At 39.0% G+C, this 20,235-nt stretch overlaps 1 protein-coding gene across 1 annotated transcript in view; it reads left to right on the forward strand.

The window, feature by feature from the left end:
• Positions 1 to 20,235, forward strand: part of TCERG1L (transcription elongation regulator 1 like) — a 202,694-nt gene that overhangs the window by 123,576 nt on the left and 58,883 nt on the right. Inside the window, exons 5-6 of the mRNA XM_032225831.1 lie at positions 4,318 to 4,443; positions 18,849 to 18,943. Of these exons, the coding sequence (XP_032081722.1) occupies positions 4,318 to 4,443; positions 18,849 to 18,943 (221 nt within the window). The remainder of the gene's footprint in view (positions 1 to 4,317; positions 4,444 to 18,848; positions 18,944 to 20,235) is intronic.

Consider the following 20,235-nt stretch of genomic DNA (forward strand, 5'->3'; position numbering starts at 1 on the left):
TACCAAACATACTACTGGAGAAATGAATGCACAACTTAACAGTGAAAATCTCCCTCTTTTTTAAGAAGGAGAGGGGAGAGGAAAAACAGCGCATTACAGTGGAAATCGTGTGCAGATTGATGTTAGTTCTACATTGTAGTGGTTGGGGGGGGGGTTGGGGAGGGCAGGGGGGAACGCAGCTAACAAAAGTAGCCTAAATGCATTTGCTGGCTTTTTTCACCATGGCTTTTTCAAGTACCAAATGGAAAAAATGTGCATGCAGAGAGTGTTGATTAGAAAAGCAGAAAGTACATGAGCCTGGGTCAGAGCAAAGGCTTGAAAAGCAATTCAGAAACAGGAAGTCTGGCTCATCCTTATGTTTACCTAAGATAAAGGGAAAGGATTGAGTAGAGAGGTCAGGAAGTTTCATTTTAAAAGCTTGCTTCATCTGTATTCTGAATGGAAAGGCAGCAGATGTGACCAAACATTGAAAAGGACTTGTTGAGATACCCACCCTATGGCATCGTCTCTGGCATACAAGGGAAGAAGCAACATTTGCCTACAGATTCAAGGAAGAATTGCTAAGGATGTGCAAAGCATTCATATAAAATCAAACCATGGTTTTCTAAGATATACCTAGATTAAACACCTGTACCATATTCAGGATGACTAATATTGTTTCATATTCATTGGATTCTTTTCAGAGAGGTATTCTTAGTCTGTTTTTTTAATTGGAGCTGCAATGAACAAGGAAAAGTACAGATATCAATCTCAAAACATAAGTTTAAGTTTTATTTTATTTATATGCCGCCCTATTCCCTAAAAGGGACTCAGGGCGGTGAACAACTTAAACGGGAAGGGGAAACATACAAGTACAAAATAAACATATTGAAATGACCAACAACCACACCTGTCGAGAGGGGAGGGGAGCTCATCAACCCCAGGCCTGCCGACACAGCCAGGTTTTAACAGATGTTAATGAAAATACTTATTAAATGAGGGCTGGAAATTAATGGAATTTTTAAGATTCGACTTGTTTCCCTCTTCAGATCAATGAAATGATTAGCTCTGAATTAAATTACCTACATTGTGTAAAGGTGTAGAAATATGGACTTGATTGGTTACCGTGTAATTTTTATTATATTTTCTTAGGACTGTTGTCTGGAGAAAAGGACATTTAAACATTCCTTCTATGTAGCTTAATCCCAGTCCCATAACTGCTACTTGCCTTTTATGGATGGTAGAGTCGAGCAAGCAAGGATTGATTGTCTACTTAATGATATGTTTAGATTACTCTCTAAATCTGACTCTTATTTTTTATTATTATTATTATTGCAATATAACCAGTTTGGGAAATGCAGAAAAGTGAATAGGAGTCAGTGAAATATTCAGTCTGAGACTTAATTACTGAAAACTGAGCCATATATAAGGATGAATATGGTTAGGTATTTTGTCTCTTAATTGCAAAACTGCTACCTGTGCTCATAATAGAATGAGTCACATTTCAGATACTAATGTGTGTCTTATAGGGACACTGTCTCCTTAAACTGAACATCTGATCATCTGAAACTATGTTTCCATATATAAGTACCGGTAGTTCCCAATTTAGGACAATTGAACCCACAATTTCTGTTCTTAAGCAATAAATCAACCCCCTCCCCAGACACATTTTAGACTTTTCTAGCCACAGCTGTTAATCACTAGCTGAATCACTATAGTTAGTAAAACAGTTGTTAAATGGATCTGGCTTCCCCACTGATTTGCTTATCAAGTGGTCATAAAAGATTATCACATGAACCCAAGACGCTGCAACAATCATAAATATGAGCCAGTTGCCAAAAGTCAGAATTTTGGACAAATGGATTTTGCAGTATAAAAAGCAGTCATAAGTCACTTTTTTCCACCCATTGTAACTTTGGAGAGTCATTAAATGAATGGTTGTAAGTCAAGGATGACCCGTGGCGGAACTGGTTTCTAAATGGGTCAAAATAATTTCCCAGTTTAGAACTGGTGCCTGACACTCAAAGTAACTAGTTTAATAGCATCTGCAAAAAAAACCCAAAACATATGTAGGTCTGAAGGATACTTTTGCTATTAAAGAATAATACATTTGTGAAGTTGAAAGTGTCCTTGCTTAACGACCACTCATTCAGTTGACTGTTCAAAGTTATGATGGTGCTGAACAACAGGTAGTAGCCATGGTCCTTGAAGTTCCACTATCCCAAGCCCCCTGTGGCTATGCAATCATCATCTGAGTACTTGGCCTTATGCTTAGAAGAGTTGCAGCATCCTAAAATCATGGAATAGTCATTTGCAATCTTCTAGGCCAGCTTCCCAGAAACAAAGTCAATGGGAAAACAATTAAGGGAGTAAATCACTTCAGTAAATACCCCCCCCCATTCCACACCCCAGCAGCAGCCATATGAAGTCTAGTTTCACTTGCAGTACATTGGTCCCTCGTGTTCCTCTCTCAGCCAGCAGTAGCTACTTATCTGCCTGGCAATCTCCTTGCAAGCTGCCTAAAACTTGCCACTTCCTGCTGGCTTCCCCATTGGCTTTACTTGTGGGAAGCCAGAAGGAAGTTGAGTATAATGTAATCATCTCATAGAGCTATTTAATGACCTGTGAACTTTCCTTACAATGGCAATGGAGACTGAAGGAGCCGAGATGGCGCAGTGGTTAAATGCAGCACTGCAGGCTGCTTCAGCTGACTGCAGTTCTGCAGTTCAGCTGTTCAAATCTCACCGGCTCAGGGTTGACTCAGCCTTCCACCCTCCCGAGGTGGGTAAAATGAGGACCCGGATTGTTGTTGGGGGCAATATGCTGACTCTGTAAACCACTTAGAAAGGGCTGAAAGCCCTATGAAGTGGTATATAAGTCTAACTGCTATTGCTATTGCTATTGCTAGGACTGTGATCACTAAGTAATGCAAATAATGATATTTTACTTTAAAACCACCTTGCTTAACAATATAAATCTGTCCTGTTACCATTGTAAAGGTAGGGCTACCTGTGTATATGGAGAAGATAAATGTCAGGTAAAAAAATTTTCTTGGTTCTTTGTCTCACTATAAAAATATGACTTGAGAAACACCCACTTTTGGTCTCAAAAGGTTCAGCCACTGCACCTACTTGCTTTGTGGTGTTTTGATATTTCAGCTATGCTTTCATCTCTAACTTGTTTTTGCTTGCGAGAATGCAATGAATGGAGTAGAAAATCTTAGTTTGTATAAATATTTATCTAGAAAACTTTGAAAGCTGCATTATAAATTTATCCAGAAATCATTAGTTAAAACAGAAATTGTTAGGTTAGGGCTCTTAGGTATTGTTCTGCACTTCCCTTCCCTTGTTGTGGTAACAACATGCTTTGCAAACCATATGTAGCTATTTATTTAAAGAAACATTATCTAATTTAATTGCACATTTCTTCTTTTTAAGATATATCCTTTGCATCTCCAACTCTTCAAAAAAATCTTGACTAGACCAACTTATGTCTATCAGTTCATATTTTGCCAATAGTCTTTTATTGATAAAACCACTAATGTTGCCATTAATGTTAATATTTTAATTGAATTCATTCATATCTTCTTTGTTTCAAAAACATTAGTTCACACTTGAAGATGTCATACCTGTGTTATGCTAATAGTTGATAGGTGGGCTTTTCTAACTATGATGTCCTTGCGCTGGTTCATATCAGAAGAATTTGCTCCTAGATCTGTCTGGATGTGCTCCTGTTTCTTTTTTCTGCCTCAATTGTGGCTGAATATTAAGAAGCTGTATGCATTTAAATTCCTAATGTTTGACTTTTCAGGTTGTGTATACAAGGCCAACTGGCCTATTTGAACACCTCGATTCCAATTCATTTTTCCTATGTTTTCAGCTTGATTGTGTGTTAAGTTTTTCCTCATGTCCAAATGGCCCCCTTACACTGTAGGACTTTCCCCACTTAACTTCCTGGAATCCATTCTCCCTTGAATCTCATTTGATTTAAAGAAGTCAAGTTAAAAAGGCTTCTTTACGCACGACCTTTATGAAACTGGAAGAACCTTCTTTCTCATTATTCACTAGGGATTTATATTTTGGTTGTGCACTGTTATATTGCATTAGCAAATGCCTTACATTGAGTATTATATATATATATATATATTTTACTGCAGGTTGTACTGTAGATAGTATTTTGATTTTCTTGCTGTGCACTTAGTTATAATTGCACATTAAATCAAATCCCTACTACTAAATAGTTAACATTTGGTTTCTGATTCAATCTCACATTCAGTTCCAGGATCTTTGTCTTTTTGTAGTGATAAACTCAAATGTTTCTCTTCTCTTTTGTATGCAGGCATCGCCTCTAGACTCGAAACTCGCATGAATCCTTTGATGCCAGCTCAAGTCACCAGGGTAGCGGCTATCTCATCACCAGCTGTGACGTTCATGGCAACCAATTTGGTGGATCCAACATTAGCAGGTGTGTTTATGTTTCACTATACTGATTATCCCGCTAAAGCATATGTTGCGTATTTGCATATATTTCAACCAGATTGTTTCCTACGTTGCACAGTAATGAAAAAAACCCTCTACTAACAGAAGCATTTTGCAATTGAACTAAATCTAACATGGGTACGCAGCAACTGTTGTAGGATTTGCATCGGTTGAAGACCAGAGGAAGTTTCTTTCTTTTTTTTTACAAAGTCTATTCCAGAATGGTTTATTTTTTTCTCTCCCCTTTTAGACCTTGGAATCAAAGAAGTGGGTTTTTCCCCCCTCTTTTAATAAATAAGATTTGAGCAGTAACATTTTGAAAGTCTGTCCTTAAAATGTCAGTTGCAAAAGGATACCTCTATTTATTAGAGCAGAAGTATTAGAGTCGTGGTGGCGCAGTGGTTAGAGTGCAGTACTGCAGGCTACTTCTGCTGATCACCCGCTGCCTGCAGTTTGGCAGTTCAAATCTCACCAGGTTCAACGTTGACTCAGCCTTCCATCCTTCCGAGGTGGGTAAAAGGAGGACCCAGATTGTTGGGGGCAATAGGCTGACTCTGTAAACCGCTTAGAGAAAGCTGGAAAGCACTGTAAAGCGGTATATAAGTCTAAGTGCTATTGCTATTATAGAAGCCACATCTCCACTAAAATGTGTTATCATGGTACAGGAATGAATATGTCTATATGGTTTCTGTGATGACTGAGCAATTATTTGAGATGCCTTATTTCTGTCTTACTTGTCATCATATTATCATATTCCTTCTTTGTCTTTCTGGTCTTCAGGCTTACCGACTGTAACTAGCCAGCTGCCATTTAGACACACTGAAATTGTTTTGTTTTTTTATCTCCTCTGAATTGTCTTAGCTCTTTACCTTTTCCACAATTTCGGGGATTTTTTTTTTCCTCCTCTGGACCAAGATGTGGAGGTAGCAGCCTGGTGGGTGAAAAATAGTGATTTTTCAAATGTTCAATCTGCCCAGATTCCAATATAAAACTGAACTAATTCACACTTCCTGGACAGGATCTGTTATTTTTTGCAGTTGTCTGAATGTCGCACGTGTTTAAACTATTTTGCTTTAATTAACTTATGCAAGAGAGGATGCAATTGTCTTAAATTCAGAGGGACAATTTTATTCCACTGGAAGATCTATAGCTTGGTTTTTCAATCTCTATCAATCAAAGACTGCAGTAGATACTAACTTAAAACACTTTTGTGTAGGTTACAATATTTTGTCTCCTGTGGACAACTTTAGAACAGCTTAAGAGGCTCAATGCACTTATTCTGGTGCATTTTTTGTCAAAACCTGGGAAAAAGCATACCATCAAAAAAAACCCACAACAACCCACAATAACATCTAATATAAAAGCTGGTAGCAAAGTCTTGAGTATCTTCATAAGACACATTGATGCCAGTCTGGTCATGCTTCACTCAATTTATCCAGTTCTGTAAATGAGGCATAAATTAAATATACAGGTACCCTTTGTTGTGCAATATACTAAGCTACATTGTGGGTTTTCAGACACATTTCGGTGTGTCTTGTGAACACATTGATTATATAATATTGTTTATATAAAAACAATAGTAGAATAAGACAAATACATTGTACAAATACATTGTCCAAATTCACGTTGGAGATCAACAAGCTTAATGAAATCAGTATCTTCTTGTTTAATTTTTCTCCTAGTCAATAACTCTAATTCCAAGGAACTGTAACTCTTAGCCAAAAATTATTTGAATTGTTCAGTGTTTCTCATATTCCTGTTCCTCATAAAATTTATGAATGCATAAAACCATTAATATCACTCCAAACACTTTACTGATATTGCTATCAACTTCGTATGCCGGTTCTCTATTCACAGTAGTTTATGGTGAATTGATGAATAGATTAATTTGTTCTGTTCCACAGTTTGTTGTTCCCAATAATGGGCCTTAGCCTGATTCTGAAGCCAGGAGGGATGGCTTTTAGCTTCTTTTATTGGAGTACTCCAGCAAAAGAGTCCCAGCTTCAAAGGGACCAAGGACAAAGGAACCCTTCTCTGATCCAGGCTTCCTTAAAAAGCATGAAGCAGAGTCTTGGTCCTGGTTTTATTTACACAACTGTAAATTCCTTTCATTCACAGTCAGCAAGGCTTGGCAAACAGTCTTTCAGAGGAATATTTATCAACACGAACCTCATCTTGCTTGCCAGAGAGCTGCCAGATAACTAGTTTCCAAACGAAGAGAAAGGGAACACTTGGCACATGTTATATATGCAAATGTTAGAGGAGTGTTGAGTATGCAAATAACTGGGGGGAAGGAGTGTTATATATGCAAATGTTCCCTGTTACCAGCTCTCTGATTGGCTGGTCATTTGACAGTTGCTTTGGGCTCAAGTATAAATACCCTGACAGTTGCAGGGACGTTTTGAATCGCTTGTCATCTCGCAATAAACATCTTACTCTCTGATTCCATGGCTCCTGCTTCTTTCCCTCACAACATATATAACAGCACAGAGTCTCTTTTAGTCACAAACAGAACTTTCCACTCTTGAAACTAGAGAAGGAACAAAATGTTTCCTGCAAAAGCCCCCTCCCCATTCACTCCTATTTTGTTTCCTATGGGAGGAGCCAATCACCTCCAAGGTGTGGCTTTACTCCCAAGTTGACCCTGCTTTCTTAGTTGCTCTTGTGTTCTGGCAGTTGTGCGTATGCGCATACGGAGACAGGCACCAGTTGTTCCTTTGCCTTACTGCTGTCTAGCTACCTCTCTGCCTCCAACACAGAGCCCTCTCCTGAGGTTTCCTCAGTCCCAAGGACTGGCCCAGTGGTGGGTTTCAAAAATTTTTGGAACCTCTTCTGTAGGTGTGGCCTGCTTTCCAGGTCCACTGGTGGAATGTCTTCTAACCGGTTCGGTAGATTTGACGAACCGGCTCTATCGAATAGGTGCGAACTGGTAGGAACTCACCTCTGCACTGGGCCATATTCTTCCACAACCTCCTCACTGTCTGAATCTGCTGTCAGCTTTGCTGGATGCCGCGGGCCACAACACACCCCTACTTGGCCACCCATACTTACACCATCCCTTAAACATTTGTTTATTCATCTCTTTCTGCTCTATCAGGCACATAGCACACATGCATGTCATCTCTGTGTCATAAAATCCTGAGATGTCTTCACTCTTAGCAGGATGGCCCCTCCTAATTCCAGGGCCAATACATCAGTCTCCATTCATGTTTTGCAGTAGACATATATTTTCACTCATTGCAATTGTTTTGACTCTGATGCGGAATTCAGAAGTTCAAAATCTTCTGGATAACTCACTTTAGCTGAGATTAGTTAATGACTGGATTTAGCAGAGTCTGAATTTCAGTCCTTTTGGATGCTGCTCCTCCTCCCTTTCAGTTTAGATTGGACTCTACCACATTCAATGTCTTGTGCATCCTAAGATACTCTCCACCTCTTGCTTTGTTAAAAAGCTGCACCTGTTTCAAACAAGAATATTAGCGTACCAGCTGAAACAATGCATTGGGAATGCAAAAGAGCCTTTTTAGACATAAACAATAGGGACACCTGATTCTGTTTGCATATTTTGCAGCTGAGCCTCATTAGTAGATACCTTGCCTAATCCTGTGCCCAAGTCTTCAGGTAAAGTTTTTTCTACCAGTTGCTGCAGACTTTTTGCAAGTTACCAAAACAAAGTATTTTGCTAGAGAAACTATGACCACAATATTGTTAGCATCTGGGCTAATGTGGTGGAAATACACGCTTTAGAGATAAAGCTTTGACATGGTTCAATTTGGGGGGGGGGGGATTGAGTTTAATTGTTACCGTAATTAGAATTCCATTCTGGAAATCATGAACAGTTTATAGGAGCGAAATATATATATTATATTTCCTTTGCTGTACCTTTTGGTGTTTGGGAACATTTTTTAGAACCTGAAAAACACTTTTTTTTCTGATTTCCTAAGTCATTGTAGAATAAGGGATTTGGTGGGCTACGTGGAGTTTTTATTTTAATCCAGTATTACAAGCAGCACTTTTGAGATAGATTTATGTTATTTAAAGTTTGGAAATTTATGATTAGTGATTCAGACTTGAAGGTGATATTATCCGGAAGAAACTGAACCATAGATGTATTTTGGGCAGCTTTGATAGCATCTCACGTGATATACAGACAATTGTGTGTTCCAACATGACTGTTTTTCTCTCTGTCACTGCTAATCCTTCAGTAGAGCTATTTACAGACCCTTTTCATTCCAGCCTTTTGTCCAGCCAATATAATCACACCCAGAGCTTCCCTCTTAGCTTTTACATACTGATTATCGGGATAGAGGGAAGGGGCAATGAGTAGAAAGGAAAGGATGGAGTCCAAAATTCAGCAGGAAGGAAGAGTATCAGCATATCAATACATCAAGTTGAAATCTTGTCTGCTTCTCGCAGCAATAATTATAGAATTATTTCTGCAGAGAATGTCTTTCTTGGATTCAGTAGCCCAACACATTGGATTGGGCCAAACTGTTCCCAATGAGCCCGCCCGGCCATTTCTAGTTCAGCTCTATAATGGTCTTGGGGAGTAGTCTTGGACTATTCTGAATTTTGAGTCTTGGGGACACGATGCTTTGGACCAGTATTGCTTTCTAGATGATAGGTACAGGAAATGGACATCTCCACGAGGACTTCCAATTAGAAAAAAGGGTCTCTACTCTGTTCTCTACCTGAGAGACCGCCTCCTGCCATTCACCTCCCAACGACCAATAAGATCACATAGGTTGGGCCTCCTCCGGGTGCCGTCGACCGGACAATGCCGGCTGGCGGCTCCCCAAGGGAGGGCCTTCTCTGTAGCCGCACCGGCCTTGTGGAACGAGCTACCCGCAGAGATCCGGACCCTCACCACTCTCCCGGCCTTCCGTAAAGCGATCAAGACCTGGCTGTTCCGGCAAGCCTGAGGCTGTTGATTAAGTTCCAGCCCCACCTGATGAAACGGATGTTGTATTAATTTTTAATATTGTATTTTTAATATTTTAAATATGTTTTTATTTTGTTGTGAGCCGCTAAGAGTCCCAAGGGAGTGGGTGGCATACAAATCTTATTAAAGTTCAAAGTTCTTTCAAGGGTGTGTGTCAGGGGCCAGGATTTGGATTCAAACTCTGATTCTGACAATCTTGCTCCAGCTCAGCCTCGGGAATCTTCAAGCCACAATTCATGAGAGAAGGCTGAGCAATCATAGGCATCTCCTAAATCAGCTGGAGCAGTCAGACAATGACGATCATCAGCACCAGACGTTGATACATGCAGCCGCCAGCAGAGCAATGGCAGTCAATGAGCCTTCTCGCTAGGCAAAGGGCACGGCCTGAATAATTGCAGCCAGCTGTGCGCAGGCAGATTTATGTAACTGCTGGGTGTTCAATCTTGGTTGGAAAGAGCCATCTGAAACCCCAGTTTGTGATTCTTGTTCCTCTGTTTACTTATAAATCTCTGAGTATTGGATTGGCAGACAATCAACTTGACTTCTTGGTCCATTCTATGGCAGCCTAGGCTTCAAACAGATTTATTCAGGCAAGATCCTTTTGTACGGAACCCTCATTTACAATCTTGTCTACTATTATCTCCTTGACTCCATAGCAACTGTGTCTGAATGTGAAGGCCTGCAACCTAGACAGAACAGATTGGTGTCTGGGAAGTGCCCCCCTTGGTAAATCCAAAGAAGCTTCCCTAATACAGATAGTCCTCGGCCTACGACTTCAACAGAGCCCAGAATTACAGTCGTTAAAGTTGTTGCTGTTAAACAAGGCACCCATGCAATCCCTATTCTCCCCTGTACAGTCATTATGTGTGGTGCCTCAGGGGTTGTAAAAGGTCTTTGGTTGCTAAACGGATCATCATAAATCAAGGATTACCTGTATATACAGAAGCTGTGCAACAGAGGCAAATTGGTTTTCAGATTTTTGCTTCGCAGATTATATTTATATTTATTCAAAACATTTGTGTGGTTATCCAACTCAATGTGACTCTAGGGGTTTATATGAATGTTTTAAATAAAAATAATTAGAAGAACGTACTCTCAAAACCTAAAATGTATATCAGTTGGCAGGAGTATTTTTCTACAGGTATGATCTGGTTACTGTAATAAAATAATTGAATCCATTAGAAGCTCGTTTAATTCTCCCTAACTGGAGAATTAAATAAAAATGGAATTGCTATGTAAATCATGCGATTGGTGCTCCCTTCCTATAGTTATTTCCTATCTCGGTTGCCATACATTACAGATGTTCTCATTTATATGAATTGTTGTCATTTCTTTTTTTGAACTCACCTGTGTTTCCTTGTCCTGTTAGGCATATAGAAATGACAGAAATGCAGTCTACTTTACTACTTATGTTAGATGGGAAGGATTCCCATCCATTACTGAGGTTTTTTTTTAAAAAAATGTCCATTAAAAAACAATTAAACACTTGCCTGTTTTCCTAAAATGGAAAAGTTATACTATACAACTTCAGCTAATGGCATGGCGCAGTGGTTAGAGTGCAGCACTGCAGGCTACTTCAGCTGACTGCAGCTCTGCAGTTCGGCTGTTCAAATCTCATCAGCTCAAGGTTGACTCAGCCTTCCATCCTTCCGAGGTGGGTAAAATGAGGACCCGGATTGTTGTTGGGGGCGATATGCTGACTCTGTAAACCGCTTAGAGAGGGCTGAAAGCCCTATGAAGCGATATATAAGTCTAACTGCTATTGCTATTGCTGTTGCTATTGTTTATAAAAAATATGTTAGAAACTCCCCCCCTCCCCTGGTATTCTATTTCATATAAATGTCTCCCAAAGAAGCATTTTTAAAAAGTTTCTCAATTTAGCTCTTGTTTAAAAACTATTCTATTTGGAAAGTGTAACCAGTTTCAGAAGCATATTCCTTTTCAGATACATCACTCCTAGAGTTTATATGTGTGTCCAGGTGGAGATTGTTGAACGGCAAGGGAAAAATACCAAATGCCATTCAAAGCTGTCATCTATACTGTGATGAAATCCATTGTGACAGATCTTGCAAAACCACTCCAGTAGATAGCCATGGTAGATTTTTTTTAAAAAAAAAATATTTATATTCTTACCAACTCTCCTCTTAGCACTTTTTCATCTTTTTCCTAACTTGGCATGGTGGATAGCAGGTCATGGGAGAGTGCGGGAATCAATACGAAAATAAGGTGACAGTAGGTATAAGCATCAATAAATTCACATCACTCCATGCACATTTAGAGAGCGGTACAGACATATTGTAGATACTTGGAATGCACAATCTCCACACCCAACCTTGGCAACTTGCAGATGCTGGCTGGGGAATTCTGGGAGTTGAAGTCCGGACATCTTCAAGTTGCCAAGGTTGAGAAACACTGACCTAGAGCCTCTACCAGTTAAACCCCAAGCAGCAATGTTTCATAGAAGTGGAACAGGGGAATATTTATATTTTGATGGGCTGTAATTCCACTTAAAATCAGCTTGCATAAAGAAGAGAATACACAACTTCACAGTTTACTAAAAATTATTCACACAGCTTGGTATTATTGACACATATTGGCAGCAGGATTTCAGATTGAAGATTTTGAAGCCCCATCTAGAGATGGGAAAAAGGAAAGGATCCCCTCACACATATGTGCTGGTCGTTCCCAACTCTAGGGGGTGGTGCTCATCTCCATTTCAAAGCTGCTTGAAGACATCTCCGTGGTCATGTGGTTGGAACGACTAAATGCCAAAGGCACACGGAACGCTGCTACCTTCCCACCAAAGGTGGTTCCTATTTTGTGTACTTGCATTTTCACATGTTTTCGAATTCCTAGGTTGACAGAAGCTGGGACAAATTAATGGGAGCTCACTCCATGCTGGGGATTCGAACTGCTGATGTTTTTGATTGACAAGTTCAGCATCTTAGCCATTGCATCCCTTATCTAGAGATGCTAGCGCAGTGTTTCTCAAGCTTGAGAAACACTGTGCTAGAGGCTAAATCTCAATCACGCATGCAAATAGGAGCTTTTCACCAACTGCAGTATCTATGTAGTCCTAGAAGAATTATAGCCACAAGAACAAAACCATTCCAATTCAGTGTGCAATTTTCGTATGCAACCTGCAATGGAAATGGGAACAATTTCGAAGCAAATGCCTTCCTGGAACTTGGAGTACATTATTCCCCCTCTCCATTTGCTTTATTTTATGAGACCTTTCTGGGTCTTTTAATCATAATCAAAGCAGAATGAGTAAAGCAGCTATCTCTTGGGGTTTTTTTTTGCCAGAATAAAGATCAATAGCTTGGGCTGAAGGTGAATCGTGCATTTCAGTAGCATTGGGTTATTGTGCGAAATCCAGTAATAGAAACAGAGGCACCATAGATTCATTGCATGTGACATCTTTTTCCCAAAAGGGATCTATTGATTTATTGTTTGTAATCTGTATATCATTGTCTCTTGCATCCATGATTGCCCCTGAATTCTGCAATTAATCATAACTTGTTCTTTTATCAGCAACAACAACTAGAGGGAAATAGGTTGTGATGCTTTCTTTTTTTGACAGGGGAGAAGCTTTTCAATCAACCGGTATTCATTTTTTAGGAGTTTGGTTCTGCCTGTCACCTGAGACATTTCATGCTTTAAGGGCCCACGAATCAATATTTATGAATAACTAAAATGCTCCAAGTCTCCTTCCCGACTGGAAAAAGGAGCTGCTTTTGAATATATTTGCAAAAAACATGACAATTAAGATACAAGTATGCTCCTAAGACTTTATTGGCATAATAAGAATGAACATCGAACTGGATTGCTCATTGGTTACTGCATAAGACTGATTGTTGCCAATATTTTAGTTAATGAGATGTTTTTGGTTGCATTATACCTTTTAATGGAAAGAATTTATAGCACTGTTGTTATATTTCATCTAAAAACACTGAAATGACTGTTTTTTGTACTATACTGGCTGAAATGCTCATTATTCATTAGAAAGTATGTTTTATATTCAGTTTTTATATTCCTGAATTTCATTATAATAAATTACTTGAAGGCTCTTCTTATTCTCTAACCAAAGTTAGAGGATTCTTTTAATTCAGCATTTCCCTCCATATCTCAGTAGTATTTTTCTTGCTTGCAAGGGATTCCACTTTGTCATATATTTTATTGTCTTTATTAGTTTTATAATTTTTGAAGATTTGCACAAGAACACTAGAAAGGGCCTGCTCTTTATTTTCTGTCTCATTTCTAAGGATCAAAAATTCTCAATGTTACAGTGCTATCTACTGTGTGTGTGTCCATGTATGTGTGACTATACCCCCCCCTTCCCAGTGCATTTTAAGCTATCTTCCTGGATCACGTTTATAGCAACAGTCTAGTTAATATGAAATCTGTAACAAGGTTCCCAATTAAATATAATTGTTCACTACTTCTGAAATGTATTTAAAAATGACTATTTTCATCTGTAATGTTCTAGACTAGAGGATGTGAATTAGTTTAAATCTGTCCTATTAGTATGACATACATTCATGTGTTTGTGTGTTTATAAAGCCTGAAACTGTCACATATATTTTCTTCCATTCAGTCATGTCCAATTCTCAGAAATTGCCTGGACAAGTCCCTACAATTTCTTGGCAGGACTTTTTAGGGGTGGTTTGCCATTTCATCCTTCCTTGGGCTGGGAGAAAGTGACTGGCCAGAGACCACCTACCTGATTTTGTGCCTAAGGCAGGACTAGAACTCATTCCCCTTGTTCATAGCCTGGTGCTTTAACCACTACATGAAACTGTCTCTCTCTTGTAATGTACATGCCCCTAACAAAAAAATATTTTGTTGACTGCTTTCCATACGGTGCTTATTTTAATGAAATGTTTCATCATATGGAGAACTTTCACTGCCCCTATATACCAGCAAGTATCAGTCCCACCATGAGATAAGACCAAGCTGCCTGTCAATCATTAGAAGCTGACTATTACACAAACACTCCTCTAAAAATTCATATACAACCAACAACGTGTCAACAGTGCATAACAACAAACAAATCCAACTCCAGAGATGAATAGATCAGACAGGATTTTGGACTCATATAGTGGCAATATTCTTCAGTAAGAATTTATCAATAATTGAACCATTCTGTCTTACTCCAAGAATTCTTGTCATGCTTTATCTTGGTTGTGATTTCACTGATTCCTACTAAAAATGCTACCAGCTGCATACTGGTTCCTTGGAGATTGGAGTCCTTGGATCGGAATATGATGGCTCCTTCCTAAACCTAAAGTTTAAAGAACCTTTAGAAAACTCGGAAGACTAAACCTCAGTTCCTGGTGACCGACCCAGATTGGATCCAGTTCCTTATATATATCCATGCCATTGCTAAATTATGTGATTGTGACAATACCCTAGATTTATTTCCACCCTAAATTCATGGATATTATCTTTAAAAGAACAGCAATATACATTTTCCAGTCCAACATACATTTCCCAATTAATAATAGCAATAAAACCCTACTGAAATTACTAAAAAAAAATCCTCTGAGTAAACAGGAATAGATTGGATCTATTCAAGTGGATATATTTTTCAGTCAGTTTTATCCTAGTGATGTTTTTTGCTTTTACAAAGCCATTCTCTGCTTTTCCACTGTTTATATTAAATAAAACAAGACTTCATAACCTCAAATGAATTTTGATTGCCTAGTGTTTTGTGCTGCTTTCAAGCTGGAGTTTATTTGATGACAAAATCATGAGATTAGTGGAAGATCACAAAATGAGGAATACTTAGGGATGTCAAAGTATTCTGCTGCTTAAGCCGTTGGAGAGTAATTGAATAGGCTTAGCTTTGCTAGAACAGGCAAAACATCAAAGCCAATTATATTTGCACAAAAGTCTTGGGCCTGCAGGTTGCTCTGCAACATCTCTATAACTCTTGCAAAATCAATGATTGTTAAAGGAATATTTCCTACAAATCAAAACAACTCCGTTTTTCCCGCTGCCTCCCAAATTCACTTTCCAGCGGGCATATTAAGAACCTATTATTCAAAAATGTTCATCGGTCAGACACCGTATTTTCTAAACAGCACATTAGTTGCTCCTGTAATTTTCGATAAGATGAATAAAATGTCAGGGACATTAACCAACCTGCAGATGAAAATGTCGAGTGTGTGTGTAATTAAATAGATGTTTGCTTATGATCTTTTCTAAACACCTACCTGGCCTGTTTTGGGAATTCACATACCGTAGTTCATCATTCAAAATAGGTGGACTATTTCACAATTTTCTTCTCTCATGAAAGGATGGCTTAGTTAGAATTTTTGTACGAAAGTAGGTTTTGGAGTCTCCATTTGCAGCCCTGAAACAACTTCCAAACAGTGAAAGTGAAAAAGTTTCCTATCATTTTAGGTAAAGGTAAAAGTTCCCCTCTCACATAGTATGTGATAGTCACTCCGGACTCTAGGGGGTAGTACTCATCTCCTTTTCAAAGCCGAAGAGCCAGCACTGTCCAAAGACATCTCCGTACTCATGTGGCTGGCATGACTAAATGCTGGAGGCGCACGGAACAATGTTACCTTCCCACCAAAGTGGTCCCTATTTTCCTACTTGCATTTTTACATGCTTTCAAACTGCTAGGTTGGCAGAAGCTGGGACAAGTAATGGGTGCTCATTCTGTGATGCGGCCCTAGGGATTTGAACCACCAAACTGCCGATGTTTCTGATCGACAAGCTCAGCATCTTAGCCGGTGAGCCACTGCGTCCCTTCTTGTCATTTTAAATGCCAACAAAACTAGTTTTAGAATTAGCACTGAATAGGTTCAACAATTTTTTCCCTATTTCTCCAAGGGAAGTACAAATGGCATTTCCTGTCCTTCACTGAATACAACATGTTCATGATTCAGGAGGAATTCAATATAGCAGTTTTGTGCTTGATCTAACAACCCATCCAAGATTGTTATGTACAAAAGTCTCCTCTGTGGTCCTGAATTCTGTTTCTGACAAATAAGGCTTCAACATTAAACACCATAGAAAGTAAAATAAACAATGGCTGAAGTCTCATGGGTTTGCCCCCTCTCTTGTAATTTTCATATTTTTGTGGCCTTTCAGGCATGAACACCAAAATCTCATGTGTTTTCAGACATTTTTTTAAGATGAAAAGTTTTTCCTATCAGCTTCATCCAAGTGGCTTACAAATGTCGTAACATCATAATGCATATTATTATTTCCCTTATGTATTTCTGTGCTAGTTTGCAACACAGGTATAAGTGGGTAAACCTTGTATCATGGCATCCTCATGTGCATAACTTGTGTGTGTGTGTCTGTCTTCATGCTTAGATCCATGGAGAGTATATGCAAAATAACATGCATGATGTTATTGAAACTTGTATTAAAAGTATCAGTGAAGTTACCTATTTCTCTAAATACCATTTGAACACTGTGAAACTGCATAAAGAAAGAGATAGAGAAAACAAGGGAAATATCTCTCACCCCCCCCCCATGCATTGCTTTACCTGTTACTCCAGTATGAGTAACTTACAAGGGTGAGAACTTCATAATAACTCACACCAGAGCAGAAAACAGCCTGTGCTGTCTGTCTGTCTGTCTCTCTTTCTCTCTCTCTCTCTCTCTCTCACTCACTCACTCACACACACACACACCACACACACAAAAGTATTATAGCAGTTAGACTTATATACCGCTTCACAGTGCTTTAAAGCCCTCTCTAAGCGGTTTACAGAGTCAGCATATTCCCTCCAACAAGCTGGTTCCTCATTTTACCCACCTCGGAAGGATGGAAGGCTGAGTCAACCTTGAAGCTGATGAAATTCAAATTGTCGAATTGCAGGCAGCCGGCAGTCGGCAGAAGTAGCCCGCAGTACTACATTTTAACCATTGTGCCCCAGTGGTTCCAAAAGCAAGAATCGCGACAGCTGAAGAATACGGTGCATAGCAAGGAAACAGACATGTTGTTCCCAGCATGGTTTCACTTCCTCTGCTGAGCCTAATAACTGTTTCCTGATATATCCCATCAAGAGAAGCAAAGCTGCCTCCTTACAAGTAGCCGGAGGAGGCAGTTCTTCATCTCCACTGACCAGATGCAGTTGTGTGCCCACAGCTTCAGCTGTGCCTCTCCTGTCTCTAACTTGGCCAGCTGCTCTTCTGGTTGCTTCCCTGTTCTCATCCCTTCTGCTCCTGGCTAGTAGCCCTTGGCTGCTCCCCTCCTGACCAGTTCATCCTCCAGAGGTGCCTGGGGAAGTGTCCGGGACAGTTGACACACAGCCTTTCATTGAGGATTATGTAACCGACCTTTGATTTTCTTAAAGGAAGCTCATTTTTTGGGGGGGAAAAATTGGCCAATGCTGGTTAGGTGGAATCAGAAATACAAACTATGGAAATCGGCGTTTTGTACAACTTTGCCTTCCCATTATTTAGCTATTTGCTATGCAATAAATACTTTAGATAAGTTTTAAAACAGGATACAAAGTTAAGCTTTTTAAAATTCACATCCTATCTCTTCCTGGTGGATTAATGTCACATTAGCTGCAAGGGGTTATGTGAAAAGGGTGGTTTTGAAATCAGTCTGATTAAGGCTCTTGACATGGATGTGTCCTTTGGTTTTCCTAGGGCTTATTTATTTTCGGAAAGATTAGGAAGAAAATTCAAGTCTATTTTCTGAACATTGGGGAAATGCCCTCCGTTTTGCAAAAATGCCTGCCAACTGTCTGTCAATTATCTGCTCCCAGAATGGATCTGTTTGTGGAGTTAAAATGAGATTAACTAGCCTAAGGCTCTGTTACTTGTATCTTTTTATTTGTATTTGAATTTTCAAAATTATGAATGGGATTTCTTTCCTGTGTACGCAGCTGATGCATCAGTCAGACAACAGAGCCTTCAGCCATTATTTCTATGGAATCAGAAATCTGTCCAGAAAACCATTGGCAAAAATTAGAGAACAGAGTTTTTAATATACTGCTGTGTGTGTGTGTGTGTGTGTGTGTGTGTGTGTGTGTGTGTGTGTAGGGGAGGACAACAGAAAAAATAAATACTGAAATGATTTTGTAGATTCTTTGACAAAAATGAGTTGTTTTCATTCAGTAAAAGTTTGATAACAAGATAGCATTATCAAAAAACCAATGTTTTAAAACATGCCTTAAAGTCACCAAGTTTGAAAACACTGGTTTAGATTGAAACTTTCCATTCCCCTTTTCTCAACATACATGGCATAATTCATTACTCTCAGATATGATCAGCAAATAATTTAATAATAAATTTTGAAGGTGCTGAATATGTAGTTTTGAATTATAGCATGCATACTGATTTTGGAAAAATAACGTAACTTTCTAAATGAGGATTTCTACTTTTTTAAAAAAAGAGTTATAGATCCTCCAAGTTAAAAATTAGAATACAGGTTCTTTCTGGATCTTAATAAAATAGTTTTGTAATTGCAGATAAAGGGAAAGAACCAGAGAGGACGTCCTGCCCACCGACCTTAATTTTACATACTGAAATGAAGAATAAGCCAGCAGAAAATGAAAACGAGAAGGTTAGTTTCTTACTGTTTAATTCTGAATTGATAAAGGCGTTGATTTTCTTCATAAATTTCTCCTGCAACAGAGATATATCTCCAGGTTGGCATATTCAAGAGCCCATTTCTCTATCCTCCTCCTTTGCTTCATCTTCCATCTCCCCACTGCCAGGAGTGTGGGCCCAGCCAGAGAAATCTGACACTGGATGATGAGAAGAGTTCATCGGAAAAGGAAAATCCATTGAGAATGTTTGGATTAAGAGTTCCCTAGAATCTGTAACCATCATTATTGAGATGATAAGCAAAATGTAAATTGTGCGTATTTTCCAATGAGACAAACCGAGACAGGAAGATCATTTTATTACAATTTATCAGAATATTCAGACAAAAGGGATCCCTCATTCAAAGAGGGAACCCCCGATCATTAGCTTACATCCCCTTTTATAGTTAACATAACAAAGAAATCTGAAAGAGAAAAGTTGATTGGACAGGATAATAGCATACATGTTTATTAAAATGAGGTGTGAAGGGGAATAAATTGTAAGGAGAAAGGTTGTTTAGGGTTCACAAGAGATAAGCCAGACCCCAATTTGTACTAACAAACTTTTCTTATCAGGAAGTAGTCTCCAGCTTGTTTATCAGTTTAGGAATGTTAAAAGCTAATAAATCTTGAACATCACTTTAAAAGAAAGAATATATATCAGATTAAAATACAAACTATGTTAGTTAACAAATAACAAAACCCATGTTATTTGCCCCCCACAACCCAAGAGGGATGTTGTTGTGGAGAAAATAGGAAGATGGTTGTGTTGTGGGTATGTTTTCCACCAGTGTGTGTGTGTGTGTGTGTGTGTGTGTGTGTGTGTGTGTGTGTGTATTTTGCAATAGTGATAAATATCTGTATCTTGGGTGTAGAATGAGGATGAAGTTTCACCCTCCGAGCTTATGGGTTGGTTTCCAATGTTTCAGCACATCTTCAGCACATCTTCAGGGGATGTCATTGTCAGTATTCTTCCGTTTATAATGGTTTCGGGTATGGATGTTGTTGGGAGTATACTCCTAGTGTTGGGTAGGCAATATATATCTTTATACAACAACAAATGGTCATTGTTGCTTTAAATGAGTGGATGTACTTAACAACTGTAATTAACTTTACTATAAGAAGAAGTCAAGAGAGCTCTCTGTCTCTCTCTCTCTCTCTCTCTCTCTCTCTCTCTCCCTCCCTCCCTCCCTCCCTCCCTCCCTCTCTCTGCTTGTCCTATGCTTGATGACTTGATGACTGGAATGTGAACTGCTACTGTAAGCTATTG

Source organism: Thamnophis elegans, chromosome 10, assembly GCF_009769535.1.
Source record: "Thamnophis elegans isolate rThaEle1 chromosome 10, rThaEle1.pri, whole genome shotgun sequence".
In the NCBI taxonomy this organism is placed as follows: Eukaryota; Metazoa; Chordata; class Lepidosauria; order Squamata; family Colubridae; genus Thamnophis; species Thamnophis elegans.